This window comes from Myotis myotis, unplaced genomic scaffold, assembly GCF_014108235.1.
Source record: "Myotis myotis isolate mMyoMyo1 unplaced genomic scaffold, mMyoMyo1.p scaffold_m19_p_21, whole genome shotgun sequence".
In the NCBI taxonomy this organism is placed as follows: Eukaryota; Metazoa; Chordata; class Mammalia; order Chiroptera; family Vespertilionidae; genus Myotis; species Myotis myotis.
The window spans coordinates 942,974-968,606 of NW_023416326.1; the positions used below are offsets into that span (position 1 = coordinate 942,974).

A 25,633-nucleotide genomic window follows, 5' to 3' on the forward strand; every position below is an offset into this window, starting at 1 on the left:
GCTGCTTTCCTCCTGCAAGGGGATGGCGCCCCCCGTCCGAGGAGGCCCCAGGCTCTCCCTTCCCCCGTTTCCAATAGAGCCGCGTGTTTTACCTTCCCCACGGCCGATGGCGTCGATGCCACCGTTTCTGGTCTCGTCCTGAGAAACCCGGCCCCCGTGCCCCGCATCGCCGGCGCGCATCTCACCGCGCGCGCGTGTGCGTAATGCTCCGGCCTTGCGCGCGCGGGGCTTCCCACGGGCGGGCGGGCGTCTCAGGGAAGAAAGCGCGCTATTGATTTTCCTGTAGCTGCTTGTAACCATTAGAGTTGCTACATCAATGGACAAGGCAAGCACAATGTTTCACGGAGGCAGGAAATCGGAGGCTCTTGACGCCGGGCGGTAAATTACGGCGCCATCGGAGGCACGGAGGGGGTGGGGGTTCCCCTCAGAGCCGGTCCTGGCTTCGGCCGATGCATCCTAACAGAAGGGCGCACGGGTGGCGAGAAAACGTGTCACCCTCTGAAGGGGGTGGGGTGCCATCAGCAGTTCCCTCCCCCTCCTTTCTTTTCCTTTTTTTAAAAAAATATATTTTTTATTGATTTCAGAGAGGAAGGGAGAGGGAGAGGGAGAGAGAGGGATAGAAACCTCCATGATGAGAGAGAATCATGGATCGGCTGCCTCCTGCACGCCCCCCCCCTGGGGATGGAGCCCGCAACCCGGGCCTGTGCCCTTGACCCGGCAGGAATCGAACCCGGGACCCTTCAGTCCTGAGCCCAACCAGCGAGGGCGCCTCGTTGATGTTTCCATCTCTCTCTCCCTTGCTCTCTGGGATCAATAGAAATATACTTTTTAAAAAAACCCACAAAAAGAACGTTCCCTTCGCATTTTTTATTACGGCCGGTGAACGGTGGGCCCGTTAAATAATCAAAGGCGATGGGGTCAGCGGACTCGGCGACCCGGCCGCTGGGTGCGTGGAGATGTTTTGCATCCCGGCGGCCTGGCTTCGGGGAGATAAGAACCTGCCTTCGCAGCTACTTCTTGGGAAGAGGAAGTGCCTTGAAGTTATAATTAGAAGCGATACTGTTACAGTATCCAGGCCCCGGCCCCGTGGATGGATGTGGGTCGGGCTGGACGAGGGCCAGCGCGTGTGGTGAGGCCATTTGTCCCGTAGCCCCCGGGAGGGCCGGTGAGCACAACAATACCCTTTTGTAAAAAAAAAAAAAAAAAAAAGTTTCTTTTTTTTCTGGAAAGAAACTGCTAATCACTTGAACTCTATCCTGACTTTGAGTATCAGGGCTACACTGACGATTTTAGGACGAAACTTGGTCTTTCGGTGTCCGGAAAAGTACTTGAAAACGCACAGGAATTCGTCGTTTAAGCTCCATTTCCTACCGTCGTGCTCAACTCAGTCCAGTCCCTGTAGTTTGTAGCCATTTGGGGAGGGGAGAATCTGCTAATGTTATTATTATATACATGGTCCCCCCCCCCTCCCTGCAAAAAAAAGCAGATACAGAGAAGAAGGGAGAGGGAGAGAGAGAGACATCAATGATGAGAGAGAAGCATGGACCGGCTGCCTCCTGCACGCCCCCCACTGGGGATGGAGCCCGCAACCCGGGCCTGTGCCCTGACCGGGAATCGAACCCCGACCTCCTGGTTCATCGGCCGAGGCTCCACCACTGAGCCACACCGGCCGGGTGGGTCACAGTAGTTTTAAAGACTTGCAATGTGATGCTAACGGAAAAGAAATCTGGGTCTTACCAGGAAGTCTCCCATAAATGGCAGTAAGACGAACAGAAGAAGTGTGTTCTCTTAGGACCAACAAGCAGAGAGAAAGGCCTAGTTCAGAGAGGCTGTGCCCGGGACATGGCGCGGGTGGCGCGCACGCAGGGCACCGTCCTTCCCCCCCAGACGAGGCCCAGTCGGCCGATCGATGGGAGGTCAGCTTGTCACTCAGGTCACCCCGACCTGCACGGAGCTCGCTGTGCCCCGGGGAAGCCGGCGAGCCCAGGTATGCGAGACCGTGTGTGGCCGCGGGCGACAGGCCTCCCGCCACCACGGGGACAGTTTCGGATTCCGTTCGAGAGGACGGCCGAGCAGCAGCTGGGACTCATTTTGCAAATGACGCAGCGACGCGGGGAACCTGCATCCGGCTGCTTTCCTCTGGGGGGACCCCAAACGCTTCGGCTCGGACCCCGACTCTGCAGCCCCCTCGCTGTTCGTCTCATCCAGACACGACAGGGGGTTGGACTTGGGGACACGGCGGGTCCCTGTCTCAGGGACAAGCCTGGGATTCGCCGTGTTTTCAGGGCTGAGGCCAGAGTGTCTGGGAAAACCCAGGGAGCTCAGGGGTTGGGGGGACTGGGGACAGGGCCCCCCATGGAGGCTCCCAGAGGTGACCCCACGCCCAGCTCCCCAATTCCTGCCCCCCACTATTTTTTCCCCGGTGCGGTATTTAGCGAAATGACAACATGAAGAGCAACACCCGAAAAACAACAACCAGCGCTATTTCTCAGGCGGGAGCTACCCCGAAACGGCCCGAAAAGCCGCGATCCCGGCTCTGAGCCTCCTGCCGGCGGCGAACCAACGGCCGTGCCTGCTCCCGCGGCCGTAAATCACGTATTGATTAAGTCCAGGCTCAGAACCCCGCGTGAGTGATCGCTGGGCCTCGCTAAACTGCTTCGCTCACCGAAAGCAGCAGCAGAAAAAAACCCCGCACAACACCCATTACCGCGCGTTTAATTAAGACGCGCACCCGCTTTATGTGCCATTATCCGCGGCTGCGCTCTCCGCGCTGTAAATATCGAGCGGCCGCGTGGCCCGCATGCTAATCAGCGCTCCCGCCGCAGGGCCCAGGCCTCGCCTCGCCTCGGAGGGGAGGTACCTGCCGGCCGGGCGCCCTGTGAAGGCGTGAGGGGCCCGCTGACAAGCGGCCAGCGAGGGGCTTCCCTGAATTAGAATGTCACGCGTGCGGAGGCGACGACAGAGGGGGGTGGGAATTATAAGAAGAACGGGGTGGGGGGGGGGGACCTCCGTTACTTATGTGACTTCATGGGGAGCTGGGAACCAACACGCCTGGGGAAAGGGGCGGGCGGACATCTACCCAGGAGACTTCATGGGCCAGTGGTGTGTGTGCGTGTGCAAGTGCGTGTGTGTATGTGTGTGCATGTGATGTGTGTGCATGTGATCTAGTGTGTGCGTGTGATGTGTGCATGTGCATGTGATCTGGTGTGTGTGCACGTGATCTGGTGTGTGCGTGTGATGTGTGCGTGATCTGGTGTGTGCACATGTGTGTCCATGTGAGTGTGCGCGCGCGCGTGCACGCGAGCATGTGTGAGCCCACAACCCAGGCACGTGCCCTTGACCGGAATCGAACCCAGGACCCTTTGGTCTGCAGGCCGACGCTCTATCCACTGAGCCACACCGGCCAGGGCCATCTCTACTTCTTCCAACGTCAGGCCCTGAGTCAACGTGTCCTTCTTGCCACTGGAGCGAGAGAGCTCTACCACCCAGATGCCGGAAGGCCCCTCACCCACCCACCCCCGCATGTTGCGTTTCATCACCATGAGACGCGCGAGTCCCCAGGTGACCCTGGGAGGTGCCAGCAAGTGGGCCTACACTCACCGGGGTCCCCTCGCCTCCCCAAGGCTGTTCCGGGGCGAGAGACGGGGGCTTGCGTGCCTGGGACGTTCCTATGGATGGCGGTTAGTCCCGAAAGCGGCGGGGATCGGGCCCCGGCTCGGCCCAGCCTGGGAGCGCGGCCTCCCTGGAGTCCCGCTGTCGCCCTGCACTTTCGGCCCCGTTCCTTCCCGCGATATTGATCCCCGTTCTCCGCACGAGGGAAAAAACAACAACACACAGGCGTTCCCTCCCCGGGAAGCGCCGGCTCCATGTGAACGACTCCTGGCTCCATTGCTTCAGACGCCCGCTTGATGAGCACCAGTTGTGCGGGGACGTCGGGAGGCATTTGCAAACCCAGGGCCGGCACATCTGGCTCGCGCTCCGCGCTGTTATTTCATTTCTTAGGATGCGAGTGCGCGGCCGGCCTGCATAGAGCGGGAGACTAAAGGCAAAACATATGTTGGTCGATCTGATTCCTGCACTTTTTTTTTTTTTTCCTTCTCATCGGAGGAACGTGGCCTCGCTCGGCCGCCGCCTGCCAATACGTAATAAGTGGACTCGGCGAGAAGTTTATTTAAGTTTGTTTTATGAGGCCAACCCAATGCAGAAACCAAGGGCAGGACAGGCAGAAAAACCCGCTGCTTTGAAGTCAATAAAAATCCATCTCCTTAATCCCCTTTTTATTGCAAACCGTGCTGACTGCTCTGGGCGGGCTCTCGGGGAACCTTGGTTTCGCTAATCTGTCTTGTTAGTTATCTTTCTTCTGCAAAGCTCCCCGGACGCAGCCTCTTCCCCCCGGACAGTCAGCATCTTCTCCCCTGGGTACCGGCACCTCCTGGGGAACCCCAGGGAGACTTAAGACACACCTTGCCGGGCGGGTGTGGCTCAGCAGGTGAGCATCCACCCAGGGACCAGGAGGTCAGGGTTCGATTTCCGCTCAGGGCACAGGCCCGGGTTGCGGGCTCCATCCCCAGGGGGGGGCGTGCAGGAGGCAGCCGATCCGTGATTCTCTCGCATCGTGGATGTTTCTCCCTCTCCCTCTCCCTTCCTCTCTGACATCAATAGAAATATATATTTTCAAAAAGAAACAGGCTGTTAATTATTATGATTCATGTTTCGCAAGAATAAACACAGCCCAGGTAGCGAGCGGAAAGAAAAGACTCGCAGAAACGATCCACGGCAGAGAGACGGCTAAACCCTGACACCCTCCGTCCGGCCTAAATGATCTCCACTGAACGTCATGGGATGCTACCGCCTCATCATGGACACGAAGGAAGAAAACTCAGGATTTCAGACTCACACCGCCTCTTCCGCACCCAGCCTGTCCCAGAACCATGCGGACACACAGACACGTTCACGTGGGGGGAGGGGCGTGGCCTCGGCGAACGGAAACCACGCGTGGACGGGAGGACCCACCGAGCCGGGCACCGCGCGCAGGGGAGGCGAGCCCTTACCTAAACTGAAGAGAACCAGGAACTTCAGACACACGAACTCCCGCTGGTCGAACTGCAGGGAGCGCAGCTTGGCCACGAGGTCCTGGGCGTGGCCCATGAGGCTGCCCAGCGTGGCCCCGGCCTGCGCCGCGATGATGGAGTAGTCCACCTGCAACACAGAAGCCCGGGGTGGCGGTCAGGCCCGGCCACGCGCCCGCCGCCCGCGACCGTCACGCCCGGGGGGAGAACCAGGCGGCCGGCCCGGGGCAGTGGCCGCAGACGCCTGCCGGGATGACAGAACGGACCGTGATGGTTCTGATACATCGAAGTGCGTCGATGGCTTTGTAGGGAACGGGTTTTGACGGAATGTTAGATAGTTACTGTACACTTTCTAGATAAGGCGTCCCCCCAAAATGTAGACACACTTTAACCGCTGATAACGCACTTAATTTTGAAAATGAACAGTATGTCAAGCAACACTAATTTTATAATCGTTCAAAGTGTGTGTGTGTGTATATATGTATATATGTATATATATATATATGTATATATATATGTATATATATATATATATATACCTTTTTTCTATTGTGAAATTGCATTGTCACCTAAGATGAAGATTTTTTTTAAAAAAATACATGTTTTTAATTGATTTCAGAGAGAGAGAAACATCAATGATGAGAGAGAATCACTGGTCGGCTGCCTCCTGCACGCCCCCGCAAGCCCACAAGCCGGGCATGTGCCCTTGACTAGAATCGAACCCGGGACCCTTCTGTCCACAGGCTGACGCTCTAACCACTGAGCCAAACCAGCCAGGGCTCTGATTTGATTTATAAGAATAATAGTTTCTCGATTGAGGAAACAAAACAGAAGAAGGCCGATTTCCTTTTCCATTAAAAAAAAAAAAAATGGTGCGGCGATGCCCCAATCCTGGATTTATCGCGGGGACATGGGAAGTTCCATGAGAATAATGAGATGTCGGTGGCTGAGGGGGACCCGTTGCACCCCGATGGGGAGGCCCGGTGCGGCCCTGGCGCCCCGTCCTGTTTGACGGGCGGCCCTGGGCACACGGGTTCCCGCAGGCGCGTTAATATTGCAGCAGCAGCAGCCCTGCCTGGGAGGCCACGCGCTCTGCCCGTCGCCAGGCCGCGTGTATGAAATTTTTATATTTATCGACATTTCATTACCATAATTGACTGCGCTTGCTTCTGCGGGAGACAGACACGGGGCTGCCTCCCGGGCAGGGGAGCGGGTCCCTGGAGTGGAATTTGCAATTGAAAACAAGGCAGGATGGATTTTTTTTTATTGTGTAAATATGATGAGTTGGATTTTCAGCTTCCGCCGGAGAACGGCCGGGTGTCCGGGCACCTCCTTTGAGAGCGAGAAAAAGGGACGCGTCCGTGGGACCACGACCCCCCAAAGGTGTCAATCAGGTGGCGGGGAGTGGGGGGCGTGTCCCGCAGGACGGCCGTGGAGGCGGGGAGCTGGCCGCTGTCCCCTACGTCTGCCCATCAGGGGTCCTAAGAGTGGCCTTGGTTTCTGCCTCTGATGAACCAGGACACGGGCAACCGGCGCCGGAAGCGGACACACACCGCGGGGCCCGAAGCGACTGCCTGCCCAGCACACTGTCGGCCACGTGGCTCAGTGGTTGAGCCTCGACCTAGGAACCAGGAGGTCACGGTTCGATTCCCGGTCGGGGCACAGGCCCGGGTCGCGGGCTCCATCCCCAGTGTGGGGCGTGCAGGAGGCAGCCGATCAGTGATTCTCTCTCATCCTGGATGTTTCTATCTCTCTCCCTCTCCTCTCTTTAAGGATCAACGGAAAAAAGAATATTTCTAAGATGGGGCTCCTTCCATTCTGATCTGTGTGTCGTTCTAACAGGTGTGCAGTGAGTTCCAACACTAGACGGTCACCCTGGCCGGTGTGGCTCAGTGGATAGAGTGTCAGCCTGCGGACTGAAGGGTCCTGGGTTCGATTCCCGGTCAAGGGCACAGGCCTGGGTTGTGGGCCCCATCCCCAGTGGGGGCCGTGCAGGAGGCAGCCGATCCGTGATTCTCTCTCATCATGGATGTTTCTGCCTCTCTCTCCCTCTCCCTTCCTCTTTGAAATCAATAATAAAAATATATATACATATATATTTTTAAAAATGGGGGAAAGAAAGAGCTAGAAGCATCGGGCTGGGGGCCAGGTGTGGGGAAGCCACCCGCCCCCCCTCAGGGGGTCCCCTCCTTCCGCCTGTGATGCTGAAACGCCGGGCAGCCCGGCCCGATCCCCAGGCCCAGAGCGGCCACCACCTGCCCCTCGATGCTTCTCCCGGGCCCTGAGCATCCGCGAGACAAGATGCGCGGAGTGGCCGCTGCTCTTTAGCTGGTAATTACGTCTGCCCAGGGCAGCACTTAAGGGAAAATGAAATGTGAAGGAAGGACCGTTACCAAGGGGCCGGCCGGGGAGCGCCCGGAGGAAGCCGGGCACACACCGTTTCATTTCTGAGCCTCCGAAGGAAATGAAATCACATTAGTTTGTGGGCCGAGTCTTGCTCTTCTAATGCAGCTCCCGGCGGCCGGCAGGGAAGGGGGGAGGGAGGGGGGAGGGCGGGAGGCCAAGCCAGGGACTGGGCTCTGGAAATGGGTCCGTTCGCTGCAAAGACAGGGGTCCCGGGGTGGACACGCTAAACGAAGAATGTGAGCGTCCGGGAAGTCGGACCCACGGAGACGCGATTCCCTCAGGGGAGGGAGGCCGGGGACGCGGGGACGGGGAGCTGCTCGAAATGCGTCCGATTCGCACGAACTCTGAAAGGGGGCCGGCCTCTGGTTTGATGGGGGGGCGGGAGGGGGAATGCTGTTTATTTAAGGACACAGGCAGCGGGCTGGGAGGCGGCCTTTCACGGCAGGTCTGAGCTGCTGTGATTTCACATGAACATTTACGCCTGCAGAAGAAAATATTTCTAAGATGGGGCTCCTTCCATTCTGATCGGCGTGTCGTTCTGACAGGTGTGTCGTTCTAACAAGTGTGTCGTTCTGACAGGTGTGTAGTGAGTTCCAGCACTAGGAGGTCACCCTGGCCGGTGTGGCTCAGTGGGTGGAGCGTAGGCCTGAGGACTACAAGGTTCAGGGTTCGATTCAGGTCAAGGGCACCCAGCTGGGTTGCAAGGCCGATCCCAGGCCCTGGTTCAGGCAACCAATCGATGCTTCTCTCTCTGTGTCTCTCCCCCTCCCTTCCACGCTCTCTGAAAATCAACGGAAAAATATCCTCGGGTGAGGATTAGCAAAACAAACCAACACACACACAAACAAAACGCCATTTACGGCTGGACGCTGAGGGTCCTGGGTGCTGGCAGGGCCTGGCTGAGGCAGAGCTGTCCACCGACGGGGGTGATGCCCGAGTAGGAACAGTGCCGTCCACTCACCAGAACACGGAGTCCCGGCCTTTATTTCTTTTTATTTTTTTTAAAAAATATATTTTTTTTATTGATTTCAGAGAGGAAGGGAGAGGGAGGTAGAAACATCCATGATGAGAGAGAATCATGGATCGGCTGCCTCCTGCACGCCCCGCACTGGGGACGGAGCCCGCAACCCGGGCCTGTGCCCTGACCGGGAATCGAACCCTGATCTCCTGGTTCCTAGGTGGACGCTCAACCCCTGAGCCACACCCGCCAGACCGATGGCAAATTCTGACTCAGTGGTTGTTTGGACCCCTCCGAGCCCAGCAGGCCGGCCTCGGCCGGTGCCTGTGATCCCTGCCCGCAAGGACGGACAGGTCCCCGGTAACATCAGCCGGGGACACGGTGCGGCTGCGAGATTTCCTCCGTCTCCCGCCGCCGTCCGCCCTTTCCGAGCACGAGAGGGCTCCCGGCCCCGCGACGGCCCTGCCATGGGGAACGTGCTTCGTGCAAAGACGCCGCTGGGCGCCGCCTCACCTGCTGCCCGGTGACCAGGGCGATGCAGCCGTCCTTGCCGTGGACCACCTGCCGGAAGAGGTGGTCCAGGATGAGCAGCTCACTCCAGCAGTTCTGCAGCAGCTTCATCTGGTCGTCCACCTGCGGAGACAGGAGGCCGCCCCGTGAGTCAGTGCGCGCGGGTTCCTGCGTCGTCATCACAAAAAAGAATTTTTTTTTAAAAAAAAAAATGATTGATGCCAGAGGGGGAGCGAGGCCCTCGCCGGTTTGGCTCAGTGGGTAGGGCCGCGGACCGCGGAGTGAAGGGCCCCCCGGGTTCGATTCGGGCCGAGGGCGTGCACCTCGGTTGCAGGATCGACCCCTGGGCCTGATCGGGGCTCAAGTGCGAGGCAGCTAATCGATGTGTCTCTCTCTCCCCCTCTCCCTTCCACTCTCTCTCTCTCTCTCAAAAAAAAAGAGTTCATGGAAAAATATCCTTGGGTGAGGATTAACAAAACAACAACAAGCCCGGGCCGGTGTGGCTCAGTGGGTAGAGCGTTGGCCTGTGGACCAAAGGGTCCCGGGTTCGATTCCCGGTCAGGGCACAGGCCCGGGTTGCGGGCTCGATCCCCAGTCCGGGGCGTGCAGGAGGCAGCCGATCCATGATTCCCTCTCATCATGGATGTTTCTCTTTCTCTCTTCCTCCCCCTTCCTCTCTGAAATCAATTAAAAATCATATTTTAAAAAAACCAGACAGAGTTCTAATAGAAACAAAGAAACAACCACCACCACAAAAACAGGAAGAGACAGAGAAACATCCACGATGAGAGAGAATCAGGGACCGGCTGCCTCCTGCACGCCCCGCACTGGGGAGGGAGCCTGGTACTCGGGCCTGTGCCCCGACCGGGGATCGAACCGTGACCTCCTGGTTCGGCTGGTTCTGTGTCGTTTTTGCACAGAAGGCCACTCACTGCAGGCAGGCGGTCTAGGTCCACGGCGGCCAGAGCGGGACGTGCTCCCCTGACAGGCGTTCTTTTCATCTGGACAAATGCTCCTTCGTCCACAGAGAAGTCCTCGGGCTCGGGATTTACGATCAATGAGCTGCTAGGTCAGGAGGGGGCCCTCCATTAGCCCGTCTCCCCAGCGCTCATCGAGCTCTGAGAGTGGGCCTGTGGGGCCGGCGGGCGCCTGGGCCTGTCCTCCGTGGGCCCCGTCGGAATGACCCCAAATAGCCCGCGGGTCTTACGCATCTCGACCGACGCCAACTCATCGAACCCAGGCACCGCTGAGCTGCCTGGCTGGAGGGTTTAGAGCAGCGGTTCTCAACCTTCTGGCCCTTTCGATACAGCTCCTCACGCTGTGACCCAGCCATACAATTATTTCCGTGGCGACTGCATCACTGTCATGTGGCTACTGTGATGAATCGTCATGGAAACATCTGATAGGCAGGATGGTCTGAGGTGACCCCCGTGAGAGGGTCGTTCGACCGCCAAAGGGGCCGCGACCCACAGGTGAGAACCCCTGGTTTATAGGAAAGACAGTTCCCGTGACAGTCCAGAGACTTTCGGCGATGGGGGCGCCGCCATGGTTTGCTGTCGGTTTAAGAATATGTTTTTGTTGGTTTTTGTTTTAGAGAGAGAAAGAGAGGACGGGAACCACTGAGCCACATGGGCTGGGGCTGAAGATGGTTTTTCTTTGGGTAGAGGGGCAGGAGGAGAAAACCCACCTGGACTTTGGAGTGAATTTCCCGGGTGTTGGTGCCGTCCACCCGTGTTCAGGGGGGGCCACCGGGGAAGGGGGGGCCCATGGTGTGGAACTGCTCCGTCTCCCCAACCCTCTCCCCAGAACTAGCCCTCCCACCCCCGCAACCCCGTGTTATCAGCGGCAGTAAAAGCGAGGGCTGATCTCAGCAGCCGCGTCGTCCCCGGGAAACTATTTATCCCGACGGCGTGGACGGCGGACGCGCCAGCAAAGGAACACAGCCTGGCATTGTGTGTGGGCCCAGGACGGGGTTGGGGGTGGAGGTGGGAGGGGGGAGACGAATGTGTGGGTCTGTCTTGAGCCCACAGTCACCCCCTCGCTGTTCCTTTCCGCCATCCAGCCGCCCATCTGGGGTTCGCTCCTGCCGGGGGGCATTGAAAGTGGCCATGGAGCCCGGCCGGCGTGGCTCAGTGGTTGAGCGTCGACCTAGGAACCAGGAGGTCAGGGTTCGATTCACGGTCAGGGCACAGGCCCGGGTTGGGGGCTCGATCCCCAGTGCGGGGCGTGCAGGAGGCAGCCGGTCCGTGATTCTCATCATCCATGTTCCTCTCTCCTCCTCCCTCTCCCTTCCTCTCTGAAACCAATAAAAATACATATTTTTTTAAAAATCAGTGGCTTTGAGTTTGGTGGTGGTGGAATATTGCCAGGGTGGGGCCAACGTTGGTTGACGGCAGTTCGCCTGGGAAATAACTAATAAATAACTAATAAATAACTAATAAAGAACACGGCAGGAATCCCAGGTACAACTGTAAGCCTACGTCTGCCCCCCCGCCCCCCCCCATTAGCTAAACCATGGCCGCTCATGTCTTTACACTTTAAATGATGAGAAATGTGGCGGAAGCATCAAATGGGGATTGCTGAGAGGCGTATTTGAATTACAAATGAGAGTGTGCGTCACTTCAGAGGAGGCAGCTTTGGCATGCACCCCTCAGGACGAAATTCACGGCTTTACGGCTTTACGTTTCCGAAATGCAGTAAGTCGACTGCCGCCAAGGCCCAGCCCTCCCTCTCGGTAAACCTATAGGTAAACCCATGAAAGTTGCTTATGTGGCGACGAAAATACCATTTCATGTTGTCGACGGCCGATACCAAGGGACCACTAGAAGCCTGAGTTCTAAAAAAAATAAACAAAAAAAAACCTGGTAGAAAAATGGTGACTTTTCCCCCTTGAAATGAAAAAAAAAAAAATCAAAAAAAAAAATCAATGTTATTTAAAAAACAAAACGAAACAGAATCTCACAATCTCAAACCTTCTAGACTGCAAAGCTCAGAGGCACGTGTACGGCCTGAGTTTCGTTTCTTGGGTCAGAGCGGGCCTCCTAATTTCAGGAAAAAAACCCCAAAAAACCCCAGCGCGCGTTTCAGGCAGCTTGCATACCTTTTAGCACCCGATTAACGAACAGACAAGCTTTGTAGGCGCACAGCCCGTGCTCTGGCGGCTTCCGTCCGAAGGCTGACCGTGAATCGCTCACGCGGTCGCCACGGGCGCCGCCTGGACGCGCCGGCGCGGGAACTCTCTCTCCCTCACTCGATGCGCCGCCGTCGCGGGTCTGAGAGGCTCTGATGTGAAATCAGATGCTCTCAGCACAGTATTAAAACTCCTTCCGCAGCACGGACTGACTTTTCTGTGTATACGAGACACAACAAGGGCCTGTGTGGGTTTTTTTTTTTTTTTTTTTTTTCAGCTGAATTCCTATTTTTGCAGGTCATGGCTATTTTTTATTTTTATTATTATTTTTTAAATATATATGTATATGTGTGTGTGTGTGTATATATATATATTGATTTCAGAGGAAGAGATAGAAACACTAATGGTAAGAGAGAATCATGGACCAGCTGCCTCCTGCACGCCCCCCACTGGGGATCGAGCCCACAACCCGGGCCTGTGCCCTTGATTGGAGTCGAACCCGGGACCCTTCACTCCGCAGGCCGACGCTCTATCCACTGAGCCACACCGGCCAGGGCGTCACTTGCTATTTTTGTTTTGTTTTTTTATGGGAAACACATCACTAACTGATACAAAGTTTCCTGGTGGGAAGCATCTCGTCACAACAACAGAAAACAATCACTGTTTCGTTCTCAGGGGGCCTTGCCTGCACGGTAAACCCGGCCCTCGAGTCTCGAACGCACACACGTCCGTCCTTTACAAAGTGCGTCTCCCGCACACGCGCCTGCTCTCAGCCTCGGCCCCCGTAGCCAGAGCTTTTCCAAGACCAACGATGACAGACGTCCTCCCACAGACGGGCTTTGGGGAGGGGGGGGACTGGGGGAGCCGTCGCCTGTCACCCCGGTGCCGTCCCTTCCCCCGGGGGGCCCTCTCCGCTCTCTCTGGCATTTAGGCCGAAAGAAAGCTCTGGGACAGAGTCCGTCCACCGAGAAACCAGAAATCAATGCCACCCGCCACCTGCCGGGAACCAGGGGCCACTCCCTCGGCCCCCCGTCCCCTCCCGCCCCCCCCCCCCCCCGCCCGTGACCTCCAGCTCGTCAAGATTTAATTAAGGGCATAATTAAGTCAGCGGCACGGAACGCTAATGAGCGTGTTTCTGTAATGCGGGTAATTACACGCTCACATACATGAGCCCTGAGCAGGCTGGCCGGGGGTGACAGCGCCGGGAGCGTGCCTGGCGGGCGGGGGCCTGGGGCCGGAGAGTTTATGGGGCCTCATGCTGCCTGCATTTGTTATTCTAATTCTGCAACAATAAGCGGACCCCGTAGGATGGAGGCCCTGTTGCTCCCGGGGCTTTGAAGCGTCCCTGCCTCCGGACGGCCTTCTGTCCGGCTGCCGAGGAGCCAGCCCAGCCCAGCCTTGGGCTGCAGGGGCCCCGCCCCGTGGAGGTGGCCCTCGGAGCCGGCCGGGGCCTGGACAGATGTGCAGGCGGCTCCTCCGCGCTCACAATGAGCCTCTCTGCCGCCAGCAGAGCCTTTGATGGGGGCCCGGCTGTGTGAGGCGGGGACACAGCCCGCACCCCGGGGGAGGGTCAGCCCGCACCCCCGGGGGAGGGTCCGGATGACGGACGCGAAGTTGGTACCGTTTCCAACAGGAAAGCGAGGCATCTGGGCTCCAGGCAGCCAGAGGACGCCAACAGCCACAGGGATTCATTCCGCGATCGGGACCCAGCTGTGCGGGGTGGGGCCCGCCCTGTGCTGGGTGTGTGTGTGTGTGTGGGGGGGGTTGTGTGAGCTCTGGTCCCCCCCACGGGGAGCTGGGTGGGTGGGCAGCCTTTGTATCCATCTGTCGCTGCGGTCCCTCAGCGCTCCGAACGATGAGCGAGTCTGAGGCTTTAAGAAAGGTGTGGCTCAGTGGTGAGCGTCGACCTAGGAACCAGGAGGTCACGGGCCGATACCCGGGCGGGGCACCTGCCCAGGTTGCAGGCTCGATCCCCAGTGGGGGGCGTGCAGGAGGCAGCCGGTCCGTGATCCTCTCTCGTCACGGATGTTTCTCTCTCCCTCCCTCTTCAAGACCGATATATTTTTTTAAAGTTTAAGACAAACAAAAATTCAGTGCCTGTTGGCGGCCACGCAGGTTGAGGCTGGACTTCTCAGGGACACCCGCGCGTCTGCGCCCAGCCTGGGGCGTGTGTCCGTGGGGAGCATCCGCCGTGGACCGAGCCGCTCGGAATCACAACGCCCGCAGACGGGATTCCGACATTTCACGTGGCAGCCTGAGTGGCCGCCAGACCCCAGGGCATGGGGACGCGGAGGAAATGGAGAGAAAGGTCACCTTTTCTCAGATGGAGTCCAGAGTGACCGTTTTCTTCCTTCCGGTTTTACCATAAACTTTACAAACCAGCCCTGCCTCTCGGGAATGAGCGGGTCACGGTTTCGTGGCCGCAGGCCCCCACCGAGTTCCTGGTTAATGTCAGGCGCCTACGGCCGGGCCGTCCTAGAGGTGCCAGGGTTTGAGCGGGTTCTACCAGCTCCGTGGGCCTCGCAGGCAGGGGCCCGGCGACCCTGCGGCCTCGATGGCACGCGGCGAGGCAGAGGCCGCACGGGGTTAATTCCAGGGGCCGGAGCCGTTAATCCAGCGACCGGTGGGATTCACGTGTAACGTCCGAGCCATCGGGCGGAGCCTGTGGGAGCATCGCCCGGGGATGCCGGCAAATCCCTCTTCGGTTTCTCTGCAAACGCGTCTTTTCCCAACGGCCTCTCCTCTCCCCTCCCCCTCCCGGTGCCCACCCCACCCCAAAGCCATTCGTTAAACACTCAGGGGGGACGAGCCAAGCAGGAGGCCAGCACTATCTGGCCATGCCTGCCTTCCACGTCTGCAACGTGTGCGCGTTTTGTTGATGAAACTACATTTTTGTTGATTTCAGGGAGGAAGGGAGAGGGAGAGAGAGAGAGAGAAACATCAACGATGAGAGAGAATCATGGACCGGCCGCCGCCTGCACGCCCCGCGCTGGGGATCAAGCCCACAACCTGGACAAGTACCCTTGACCCTGAATTGAACCCTGACCTCCTGGTTCTTAGGTCGACGCTCAACCCCTGAGCCACGCCGGCCGGGCCACGTAAGCAACGTTTGAAACCCAAGGCCACTGCCACCCTGAGCCCCCCCCACCACTCCCTTCACGCCCTTCTTTGGGGCGAGGCTGTCCTTCTCTAGTGCCTCTAACCCCCCTTGGCTCCGGGTTCAAGAGGAACGGCTGAAATAGCAGCGGCCGCCCCAGCCGGTGTGGCTCATTGGCTAGCGCGCCTGCCTGCGGACCAGACGGTCCCGGGTTCGATTCCGGTCCAGGGCACATCCCTCGGTTGCAGGCTCCTTCCCGGCCCGGGCCCTGGACGAGGCCCGTGCAGGAGGCAACACAACCCATCGCTGTGCTTCTCACACATCGATGCTTCTCTCTGTCTCCCCCTCTCTCTGAAAGATCTCTGGAAAAGTACCCTCGAGGGAGGGTTAAAAAGATAATAATAATACAACAGCCGCCGCCAAGCCCGCCTCCACCCCCCTCCCCGCAGGCAGCCGGGCAGCCCGTCCATTCCTCGCGGCCGGTCAGCCAGCCAGGCAGCCAGCCGGCCGGCCGGCGGGAAAAGACCAGAGCTCAGCACAATTTTTATGTCCAGGAGCCAGGCCCGCGGCCCCGCCGCCCGCCCGCAGCCATTGTGGACGGAGGGTCATCGATCAGCGGGCGGACGCGGGAGCTGGGGAGCGTCGCTCCTCAAATGAAATAATATATCTTTGAAAGCCAATGCCCGTTTCGGGCCCGTGGCCCATACATCACGCCCGCGCGGCTGGCGGAATGGCTCCAGGGCCATTAACCTTCCACCTGTTCCCCTCGTCCTTCAGGATGGGGCCCTGCCCTTGGTTCCCAGCCCCGTCCCCCTGTTCATCTCCCGCCGCGTGGAAATGTAAAGCAGGCGGCCCCGGACATAACTCAGAGGCAATGGACCAGGGGCGGCTGACAAATGCCTGCCCCTGGCACGGTGACTTATGCCGGCAGTTTGTCACCCGGCAGCCAGGTGACCTCGGTGACACGGCGGAGAAAAGCAGCGCCGGGGATCAAAGGCGGATTTGGAGGGCTCCGGGCGGCCGGCCCCCCGGGATGGACAGCGACTAGGACAGGGCCAGGCCGGGGCCTCCTCGTTGAAACCCCCGCTGACCGGCTCTGAGGGCCGCCCCGCTGTGGCTCCGGGGCCGTGGGTCCGAATTTCCGCCTCCTCGGGCTGCGGATGCCGGGACCGGCGACCCCCGTGGGCGCTAACGGGGGACCGAGGCACGGGCAGGATCGGAACGACGCGAGAGGGAGCCCAGGATGGGCCGGACCGAGGACCGACACTGACAGGGAGGAAGGGAAAGAGGAAGTGGTACTCCAGCGTGTTTATCCATGTGCCGGGGGCGGGGGGCGGGGGAAGCGGGTGGTTAGGGTTTCTGGGGACTTGGCACCATTCAGGGAGACGCACGGCCGGGGTGAGCTATGTGTTATGCGCAAAAGGAAAAAAAAAAAGTGACAGTCCCGCAGGGGATCGAATTGAGATCGTGCGCGTGGGGTGCACAGCCCAGAGCGTCCTTTCCGAGGAGGCGAGAACTTAGGAGCAGGCGGGCTCACCTGTGCGTGGCTTCAACACACACACACACACACACACACACACACACCCCGCCAAACACACGGGTGGGTGCTGGCAGACACGACCAGCCTGCGTGTCCGGGTGTGTGACCGGACATGAGCGAGGAAGGCGCGTCCGGAACAGCGGCCCCGGGCCCCTTTGCTCTCGGATGAGGGGCGTTTAATTTTGGGGTCCTTCCCAAATTAGACACAACCGCCGCCGCCAGCCGTGGTTCACGGAGGGACAGGTGCAAGCGCACCTTAGCCGACTCACTTCCTGTCCCAAGCGGGGGGTGGGGGGGTGAGGGGAAGACCCCCTCTCTGGCTGGGATGTCGGCACCCCTGTCCCCCTGTTGTGCACACACAGTGTCTCTTTCCAGTGCACACCAGCCTTCATCCGCCCAGTAAAGTCTACTTTCTAACACGTGGAGATGTCAGGAAACTTAAAAAAAATATCGTGAGTCCGGTCGGCGTGGCTCAGGGGTTGAGCATCGACCTAGGAACCAGGAGGTCACGGTTCGATTCCTGGTCAGGGCACAGGCCCGGGTTGCGGGCTCCATCCTCAGTGGAGGGTGTGCAGGAGGCCGCCGGTCCATGATTCTCTCTCATCACGGATGCTTCTATCTCTCTCTCTCCTTTCCTCTCTGAAATGAATAAAAATATTTTAAAAAAACCCCCAAAACGCCTATGTGTTTAAAAGAACGTGTGTTCGAACGATGGTGTCAGGCATCTGTGGTTATGAATCAACATTCAAACACGGGACTAACACGGGTTTTTATAAAATGGGCACGAGGCTGAGGGCCAGGACGCCTGGAACCCGTGTCAGGTGAACTTCCTGGAAAAGATGGTCTATACACGGGCGTCCGGGGACGGGGCGGGTGGGAGGTTTGGGCAGCTCGGCTGTCCCCGGCCCGGCTCGTAGCGCGCGCCTCTCCAGCTTCCCCAGAGACGAGCGTGTCATGGGCCCAGGAGCCCGCGGCCTCGCACGGGAAGTGTCAGTGAGCGGTCACCCCTTTCCTGGAGTCACGGAAATGTCAAAGCCGGCCGCCCCGTGCCTCCCGCGACCAACACATCGCCCACTCACACGACCCACAAAATAAAATGAAAAAGATAACTGGGCTCTTAACAAAACCGCCAAGCGAGGCACCTCACCCTTCGCCTTGGCTGCTCCGCTACCACGAAGACATTCCGTGTTTCCAGCCGACCACGGGAAGACTCCCTCCTTGAAGAAGCAGATGCTGGGCCCCCGTCCCCCCCAAATGGCAAAGACAAGTCTCCTCTGAGCACGCTCCCCTAACGTCCTCTGATGGAAAACAAATAAAAGGTGGGCAGCCTGCAGCCAAAAAAAAAAAAAAAAAAAAAGCAAAAAGAGGCGAAGCAGCAGCATTCCTGGGCATGAATCATCGCCCGCATTCCTCTCCATCCGCAAACAATTTCGTTGGGGGAAGTTGCCACACGATATCGACAGTGACAACAAATGGCTTTGTCCGGGGACATCTGTTTCCGACTCCCACACTGATAGCGGCGGGCGCTTCGGGGAGCGGCCGGCCGGCGCTCACAGGGCCGCAGCGGCGAGCGGGCGGCGGGCCGGGAAGTCACCGGCCGGTTTATGATGGGAACCGGGGGAACCTGGCCGCCCTGCCGGGAAGCCGGTCCCGGGTCTTTGGAGATGTCGGGACCGGGGTTGTGTGGGCACATTCAGCCTCATGGAAGGCGACTGCGGAAGAAAAGGCAGCGGCAAAAAAAATAAAAAAAAAAAATAGAAAAAATAAAGGTGTTTCGTCTCTTCTGCCCTGGGGAGGAGGACGCCGCTGGCCCGCCCTCCGCTGAGAACGGCTTTGTTTTCCAGCTGGGACGGCCTGGCGTTATCGGTTCCCATCAACAGGACCGAGACATTCGACACCAGCAGAGCCTTTACATCCACGCATGTCAATTTCTTTCTAAATTCAAACTCCCAGCCTCCCCTCTTCCACAGCCCCAGCCGCTCATAGACTCCCAGATCCCCGGCCCCAGGGTCCCCCCTCGGCCTGGAGAGATGCTGGCAGGAAAGCCGGGGGCAGGCGGGCGGGGAGGGGGGCTGCCCCAGGACAGGGCCCTGCTGGGCCGCTCGCCTCAGCCCTTGACCCTGGGCTGTCAATCAGGAGCAGGTCAAGGTCACGGGGCAGCCTGCTGCCCCCGTGGGCACCTTTCCCGTGTGGGCGACGGTGGAAGCGAGAGGTACTCAGGATGCACAGCCTACGCCGAGGCCCCCGCCCCCCCATCACCCGCCCACGCTACGCGGATCTGCGTGTTGCTGGCGCCAAGAGGCGTCTTCTCTGATTTTGTGGCTAAAAATGCCATCACGTATATGAATGGAAATGCCGGGTATGGGGGGGGTGGGGTGACGCAGTCACCATTGACTTGCCTGTATATATTTTTTTGTTTTAAGGGAGATGACATGTGGGGGGGGGAAAGCAAGTCAGGCATTGGATTACAGGGTTGTTAAGATTAGGTGCTTTCTTGTTTTTAAAAAAACATTTTTATTGATTTCTAAGAGGAAGGGAGAAGGAGAGAGAGAGATAGAGACATCAACGATGAGAGAGAATCATGGATCGGCCGCCTCCTGCACGCTCCCCACTGGGGATCGAGCCCGAAACCCGGGCATATGCCCTGACGAGGAATCGAACCTGGGATCCTTCAGTCCGCAGGCCGATGTTCTTTCCACTGAGCCACGCCGGCCAGAGCTGTTTTGTTTTGTTTTGTTAACCCTCACCCTCCCCAACCAGGCACGTACTCCAACCAGGGCCCGGGATCAAGCCTGCAACCGAGGTCCATGCCCTCCCTTGCCCGGAATCGAACCCGGGGCCCTTGGGTCCGCGGGCTGACGCTCTATCCACTGAGCCAGACCGGCTGGGGCTGTATTTTTTTTTTTTTTTAAATGTTTCTAAAGGACCCGGGGACCCGGCGTCTAACGTATTGTTCGCCTTGTCTGACACTGCGCGCGGGAGGCACTCGGAAACGCCGTGAATAAATCACGAAATGAAATAATCACAGAGCTGTCGGCCCAAACAGGGGAGAGAATAAAATTCTAGCGGGGAGAGATCAGTCCAGCCCGGACGGGGCCCGGAGCGTGACCTCTTTCACCAGAATTCACAGGTGGTGGGCGAAGAAAAGTCCTGGGTGTTTTTAAAAAGGTGATCTTCCCACTAAACGTCACAGCTTCCCAGCCTCCTATCCTGAAAAGTCACCCCCCCCCCCCAGACATGACTGTTTTTTAAAATAACGACCACCTTTCCTACTCATGGGAAAATAGACCCGGATTTGGGGGAGCTATTATTTTCCCCCCTCCACTGGATTCTGCTCCACGCTGGTTAAAAACGCAACCACGCAAAAGCACCTGAGATTATGTTCCTCTGGCTTTATGCCTGCGGGTTGACAACCCCTCCTCACACGATCGCACTCCCAATTGTTATGAAGAAGAAAAGAAAAAAGAATGAGAACAGGGACCGTCGGAAATCAGAGGCCGTGTGACGGTCACGCAGCCGGAACCTTTTGCTGTAAAACTGAGAGCGAACAGAAGTGTGTCCCGTGTCCCGTAGGACCGCAGCGCAGACAGGGTCCCCCACGGAGGTGCACCCACGTTGCGTGGTTACAAAACCAGCGGTTACTAACACGCAGTTCCTTTTCGAGGTTAAGTGACCCATCAGCTGTTCAAGTGTGTCTACCGCAGCGGTTCTCAACCTGTGGGTCGCGCCCCCTTTGGCGGTTGCACGACCCTTTCACGGGGGTCGCCTAAGACCATCCTGCATGTCAGCTATTTCCACGACGATTCATCACAGTAGCCACATGACAGTGATGAAGTCTCCACGAAAATAATTTTGTGGTTGGTCACCACATGAGGAACGGTATTTAAAGGGCCAGAGGGTTGAGAACCGCTGGTCTACAGTTTTGGGGGACCCCTTCTGTTGCCCATCAGCTGTGCCGTCGACTCACTTTTACTAGGTCACTGGCTCCTCGTGCGATGAGCGAGTACTGGCATCGCCGCCCCTTGTTTAATCTGAGGCCTCTTTCAAGACTGAGTTGACTCCAGCCCTGGCTGGTGTGGCTCAGTGGATAGAGCGTCGACCCGGGGACTGAAGGGTCTCTAGTTCGATTCCCCGTCCGGGCACATGATGGGGTTGCGGGCTCGATCCCCAGTGTGGGACGTGCAGGAGGCCGCCGATCCATCATTCTCTCTCATCACTGATGTTTCTCTCTCTCTCCCTATCTCTTCCTCTCTGAGATCAATAACAAAATATATTAAGAAAAGAAAAGAAGGACGGAGTTGATTCCAATGGCATAGATCTCCCTGGTCCCGTACCCCCGCCTTGGACCGAGGAGCTCTGCCCTGGGGTTCTTATGTGGGTGTCGTCTCTACGATACATTCTCCGTACATTGTAACGATGCGTGCTGCCCCCCAACAGGAATTTTTATTTACTTCGTGTCCCTTCCGCTTAGCAGTGTGCGGGGTGGGGGGGGGGGGAAGACGGGGGCTCCCCGTTCCTGGCACACCGCATCCCTCCGTCAGCAAAGCGGGTGCAGGCATCTGTCCGAGGCTCTGCCCCGTGTCGTGAGCTCCCTGGCAGCCCAGGGGAAAAGGGGGCCCGGCTGGTGGCGGTCCGGGGGCCGTGCACTCGGCACCACACCCCCTTCTGCCTCCGGCCGCCTTCGCTGATCCTTTGCCAGTGCAACCTGCTCACAACCAAATAAGCTCACAGAAGCGCCAGCAATCAGGGCCGCCTTCCGGGAGGAAGTGCAGATAAAATCCCTCCTCACACCTCCCGCCCCCGCCCCCCGCCCGCCGGGGGGAAGCAGGGCCTGCCCGTGTGACAAACATGCCAGGAAAGGCATTTCCTCGGCAAAGACCCAGCACATGGCCGCGTCCTGGCCAAGGCCCATTAACCCCCGAAGCCCAGAGCTTGCGGGAAACTGTTTCCTACCCAGCCAGCGGCGTGCGCGGCTCCGGGGGGCGCTTCCCCTTCTATTTCTGGATCCTTCTTTTGTTCCCTGAGCTAAGAATAGCCCCGGGCCTGGGGGGGGGGGTTATTTATAGACGACCCTCCCCCCCCCCCCCCCCCCGCCATGACTCTGCCAACACGTTAGTCATTTAGAGTTCCTGTGTGTTTTTTTGTCGCCTTACCTTTTTGGTAGCGAGAAAGCGTTCCCCTCAGAATTTATTTAGTAACAAATTGCCCGTAAATAGCATTTCTTTTAATATATGAAGAAAAGCCTATATTTAGACCCCATAACATATCTGATTCCCTTTTCCCATGAACTAAGAACAGATTTCAATGGGCGGGGGGCGGGTAGGGGCGGAGGGGGGTATATAACTGGGTGTGTGTTTTTGTTCTGTTTTGTATTTTTTTCCTCCAAATATTATGTGAGACACTATCTGACCTTTAGCCGTTCTGCTGAAAAAGAGCCTCATTTCTGGGGCAGACCATGGTATTCTCCAGCCGTTCAGATTTATTTTGTCTTTTGATCCGGAAGCAAAATCGCCAGTAGAGCCAACCCAGGGGGAACGAATCAACGGACTCCCAGTTAAAAAGACACCGGATTGCTATAGGATATGGTCAGAAAACGTAACATTTAAGCACGACTCCTCGCCCTGGCTGGTGTGGCTCCACGGATAGAGCGTCGGCCTGCGGACTGCAGGGTCCCGGGTTCGATTCCCGGTCAGAGCACAGGCCCGGGTTGCGGGCTCCATCCCCGGTTGGGGACGTGCAGGAGGCAGCCGGTCTGTGATTCTCTCTCATCATGGATGTTTCTCTCTCTCTCCCTCTCCCTTCCTCTCTGACATCAATAAAAAAAACAAACATATGTATATTAGGGTGTCCCAAAATTCACGCAAGAATTGCAAATCTCGCATGAATTTTGGGACACCCTATATATTTAAAAAGTATCCATGTTTTAGCCCTTCAGGACGATGTGCTACGTGGTAGCACCGGCTGGGCCTGGGGACCGAGGTGCTGAGTGACACAGGTGGCCCCGGCCCCCGGGCCCCACCGGCCGCCAGCCCTGCTCCTCCTCACGGCCGCCACTTCCGCTAGAACGGAGATCATTAGGTTCCTTTCATCTGAACGTCTATGGAGATAAATCGCCATGAATGAGCGCTTCCATCTCAACGCCCTCTTGTCGCAGACGGGCATTTGCCTCTTCTGCTGGAACCCTATCAAACCGGGAGCCGGGAGCCGGGGACGTGGGAGCCACGATGGAGACATTACTCTCCGGCCTGGCCCGGCCCTCGTCGGGGACGCTCCCCCGGCTCCTGGCCGCCCGCTCCGAGCCCACGGGACGATGCGTTCTGCGTCCTCGCCGCGCGTTTCTCCCCACGGTTTTGTTTTCATACCGTCCACGCTGAACACAGGCTCCTCGCCTCAGAACCGACCGGAACACATTTCATCTGTGCGGCCGACTGCCCTCAGCTGTGGGCCGCCTGCTGAGATATTGGGGTACCCCCCCCCGCCTCCCGCTGGGCCGTGGGGTACGGCTCTGGGCCGTGGAAAAGCCGCAACTGGGAAAGCGGGGAAGCCCTGGTTTCTGGGGGTGTTTCCTCTCCGAGAGCTCCCGTTTGTGTAAAATGGGCAAAAGGAAAACGCACGTCTTTGCACCCCCTCTTGCCCGGCGCTGCCTGCAGGGGATACGCCTCGAGGCCCAGCTTCTGCCGTCAGGGACCAGGGACTCGGGGCGACAAGGGGACTGGCAAGGAGGGCTTTTGACGAGATAAGAGCCAAGAGCCGCCGTCCCCTCAGTGTCTGGGTCGGTTTTGTTTGGTTGCAGCGCCTGGAGGCAGGTGGGAGCGTGGGAGGCGAGGCCCCGGGGGAGGGGGAGGTTTACGCATCATCGCAGATAAAACACTCATTATTAGCAGAATCATCGATTCGGGTCCGCGTGACATGTGCGCGCTCAGCTATGAGTTTGTAGATAAATCCCCGGATTTGTCTTCTAATCCGAACGCCGCCCACGGCCCTGCGTCGATCGCAGGGAGAGAAACGCCGGAGAAAGCACAGCCCGGACTCCCCAAGGCCCCCTCGGGGACCGAGTGGGAACCGTTCTTAAAGGGGCAACAGGATGGCTGAGGGGTTGGGGACGGAGGGGAGAGGACGTGTTTAAAATAGGTAGCAATTTTTTAAAGTGTGTTTGTTTTGAGAGAGAGGAAGGGAGAGGGAGGGAGAGAGAGAGAGAGAGAGAGGACCATCCATGATGAGAGAGAATCAGGGACCGGCTGCCTCCTGCACGCCCCACACTGGGGATGGAGCCCGCAACCCAGACATGTGTCCTGACTGGGAATCGAACCCGGGACCCTTCGGTCCGCAGGCCGACGCTCTATCCACTGAGCCACACCGGCCGGGCTGGCTGTGTTGTCTTGAATAAAACCAGGCGTCAGGATGAGTCCGTGGTTCCCTCAGGGGCATCTCAGGACGAGCGCTGGCACCTGGGCCCGTCTGTCCGGGGGGCTCTGTGGGGACTCGCCGGCCGGACTAAGGGGATTCGGGGTCCCCTTCCCAGCACAAGGCTCTCGGGGGCTCACGCCAAACCCAGTCTTGCCTGTGCCATCTCTATGTCTCTGCCATTTTTCTTTAAAGCAAATCCCATTGGGTCTCTATGCACATCCATCCCGCTGCCTCCACGGCCACGCCCTGGTCTCAGCCACGGAGCCCCATGAACCACGAGGTTGCTGGTTGATTCCTGGTCAGGGCACATGCCCGGGTCGCGGGCTCGATCCCCAGTGCGGGGCGTGCAGGGGGCAGCCGACCAGAGTGTCTCTCTCTTATCATCTAATTCTCTCTCCCTCTCCCTTCCTCTCTGCAATCAATACAAATAGATTTAGAAATAAGAATATGCTTAGAAACGCGAACGAGAGCCTGTACCGATGGAGACGGGGAGGCAGAAGTGGCGGGGAGCGGAGAAAGCAAAGAAAAGGAGACAGAGGGTCAGAGTGTCTCCAGGCCCCTGGCCTCCCCAGAGCCGCTGTGGCTCTGCGAGCACGGAGGAGCCTCGGGAATTAGGTTGGAAGCGTCAGGCGGCGAAGACAGCCAGCCCGGCAGCTCCCGAGCCCGCGGGTGCCCTGCGTGTGCCGCTCTGAGTGTGGGCGGCGGCCTCGGGTCAGAGACGAACGTCTGTAACGCCAAGAGCGGCTGAGGCGCCTGGTTTCGGGGCCGCCATCCTGCAAATGGATGTGAGCCCCCCGAGACCTGCAAGATCGACTTCGCGAGAAGGAGGGCAAGTCGGGGCCGAGCCATCCGTCTCGCCCCCTGGGACCGAGAAGCCCCGCTTGACAAGTCCCGAGTCAGAGGGCAAAATCCTCCCCAAATGTGGTGAGCGAGGGGTCACGGTGAGTCATGTTTCTGGGTGGTTGGTTTTTTTTACCCGTGACTTGACGCTGCCTGACAGGGGCAGACTTTCCATATGATCTGGGGCCAATCTGCGGGCCCTGGTTCTTCTCACATCCAGGCAGCCACTGCTTGTAGTGACAGCTGAGGGACCCATTCATGGCTGGGCAGCAGGAGATGGGGCGGGGCCTGGGGCGATGGGGCGGGGCCTGGGGAGATGGGGAGGGGGCGGCTCGCCATGTGTTCCTCATTCTGTGCCCCTCCAATTACAGCCTAAGGCTGACAGGCCCTGGGACAGCCTCTCCCCATGGGGGTGGGGGTGGGGGTGGGGGGAGCACAGGGCTGACCCCCTTCAAGTGGGAACTGAGCTGTCCTGTGTGGTCCCCACAATGTCCTCCTCTGATTAAGAAAGGACTCCACATTTCCTGGGGCCAATTTAAAATAAACCGCTCTCACCCTTCCCGCCAGGCTCAGTGGCTGAGCATCGACCTAGGAACCAGGAGGTCTTGGGTTCGATTCCCGGTCAGGGCACAGGCCCGGGGCTGCGGGCTGGATCCCCAGTGGGAGGCGTGCAGGAG

The 25,633-nt window shown here is 58.4% G+C and overlaps 1 protein-coding gene and 1 non-coding gene across 5 annotated transcripts in view; one reads left to right on the forward strand and one right to left on the reverse strand.

Moving 5' to 3' along the window:
• The window catches only part of NR5A2 (nuclear receptor subfamily 5 group A member 2), a 59,700-nt gene that overhangs the window by 11,542 nt on the left and 22,525 nt on the right, over positions 1-25,633 (reverse strand). For all 4 annotated transcript variants that reach the window (XM_036355161.1, XM_036355158.1, XM_036355157.1 and 1 more), the window contains 2 exons: positions 8,947-9,066; positions 5,052-5,199 (listed from right to left, as the gene is read on the reverse strand). In XM_036355161.1, the coding sequence (XP_036211054.1) occupies positions 5,052-5,199; positions 8,947-9,066 (268 nt within the window). The remainder of the gene's footprint in view (positions 1-5,051; positions 5,200-8,946; positions 9,067-25,633) is intronic.
• TRNAH-GUG lies at positions 9,431-9,509 on the forward strand. The gene has a single exon. It is a non-coding gene; the product is annotated as a tRNA-His (tRNA).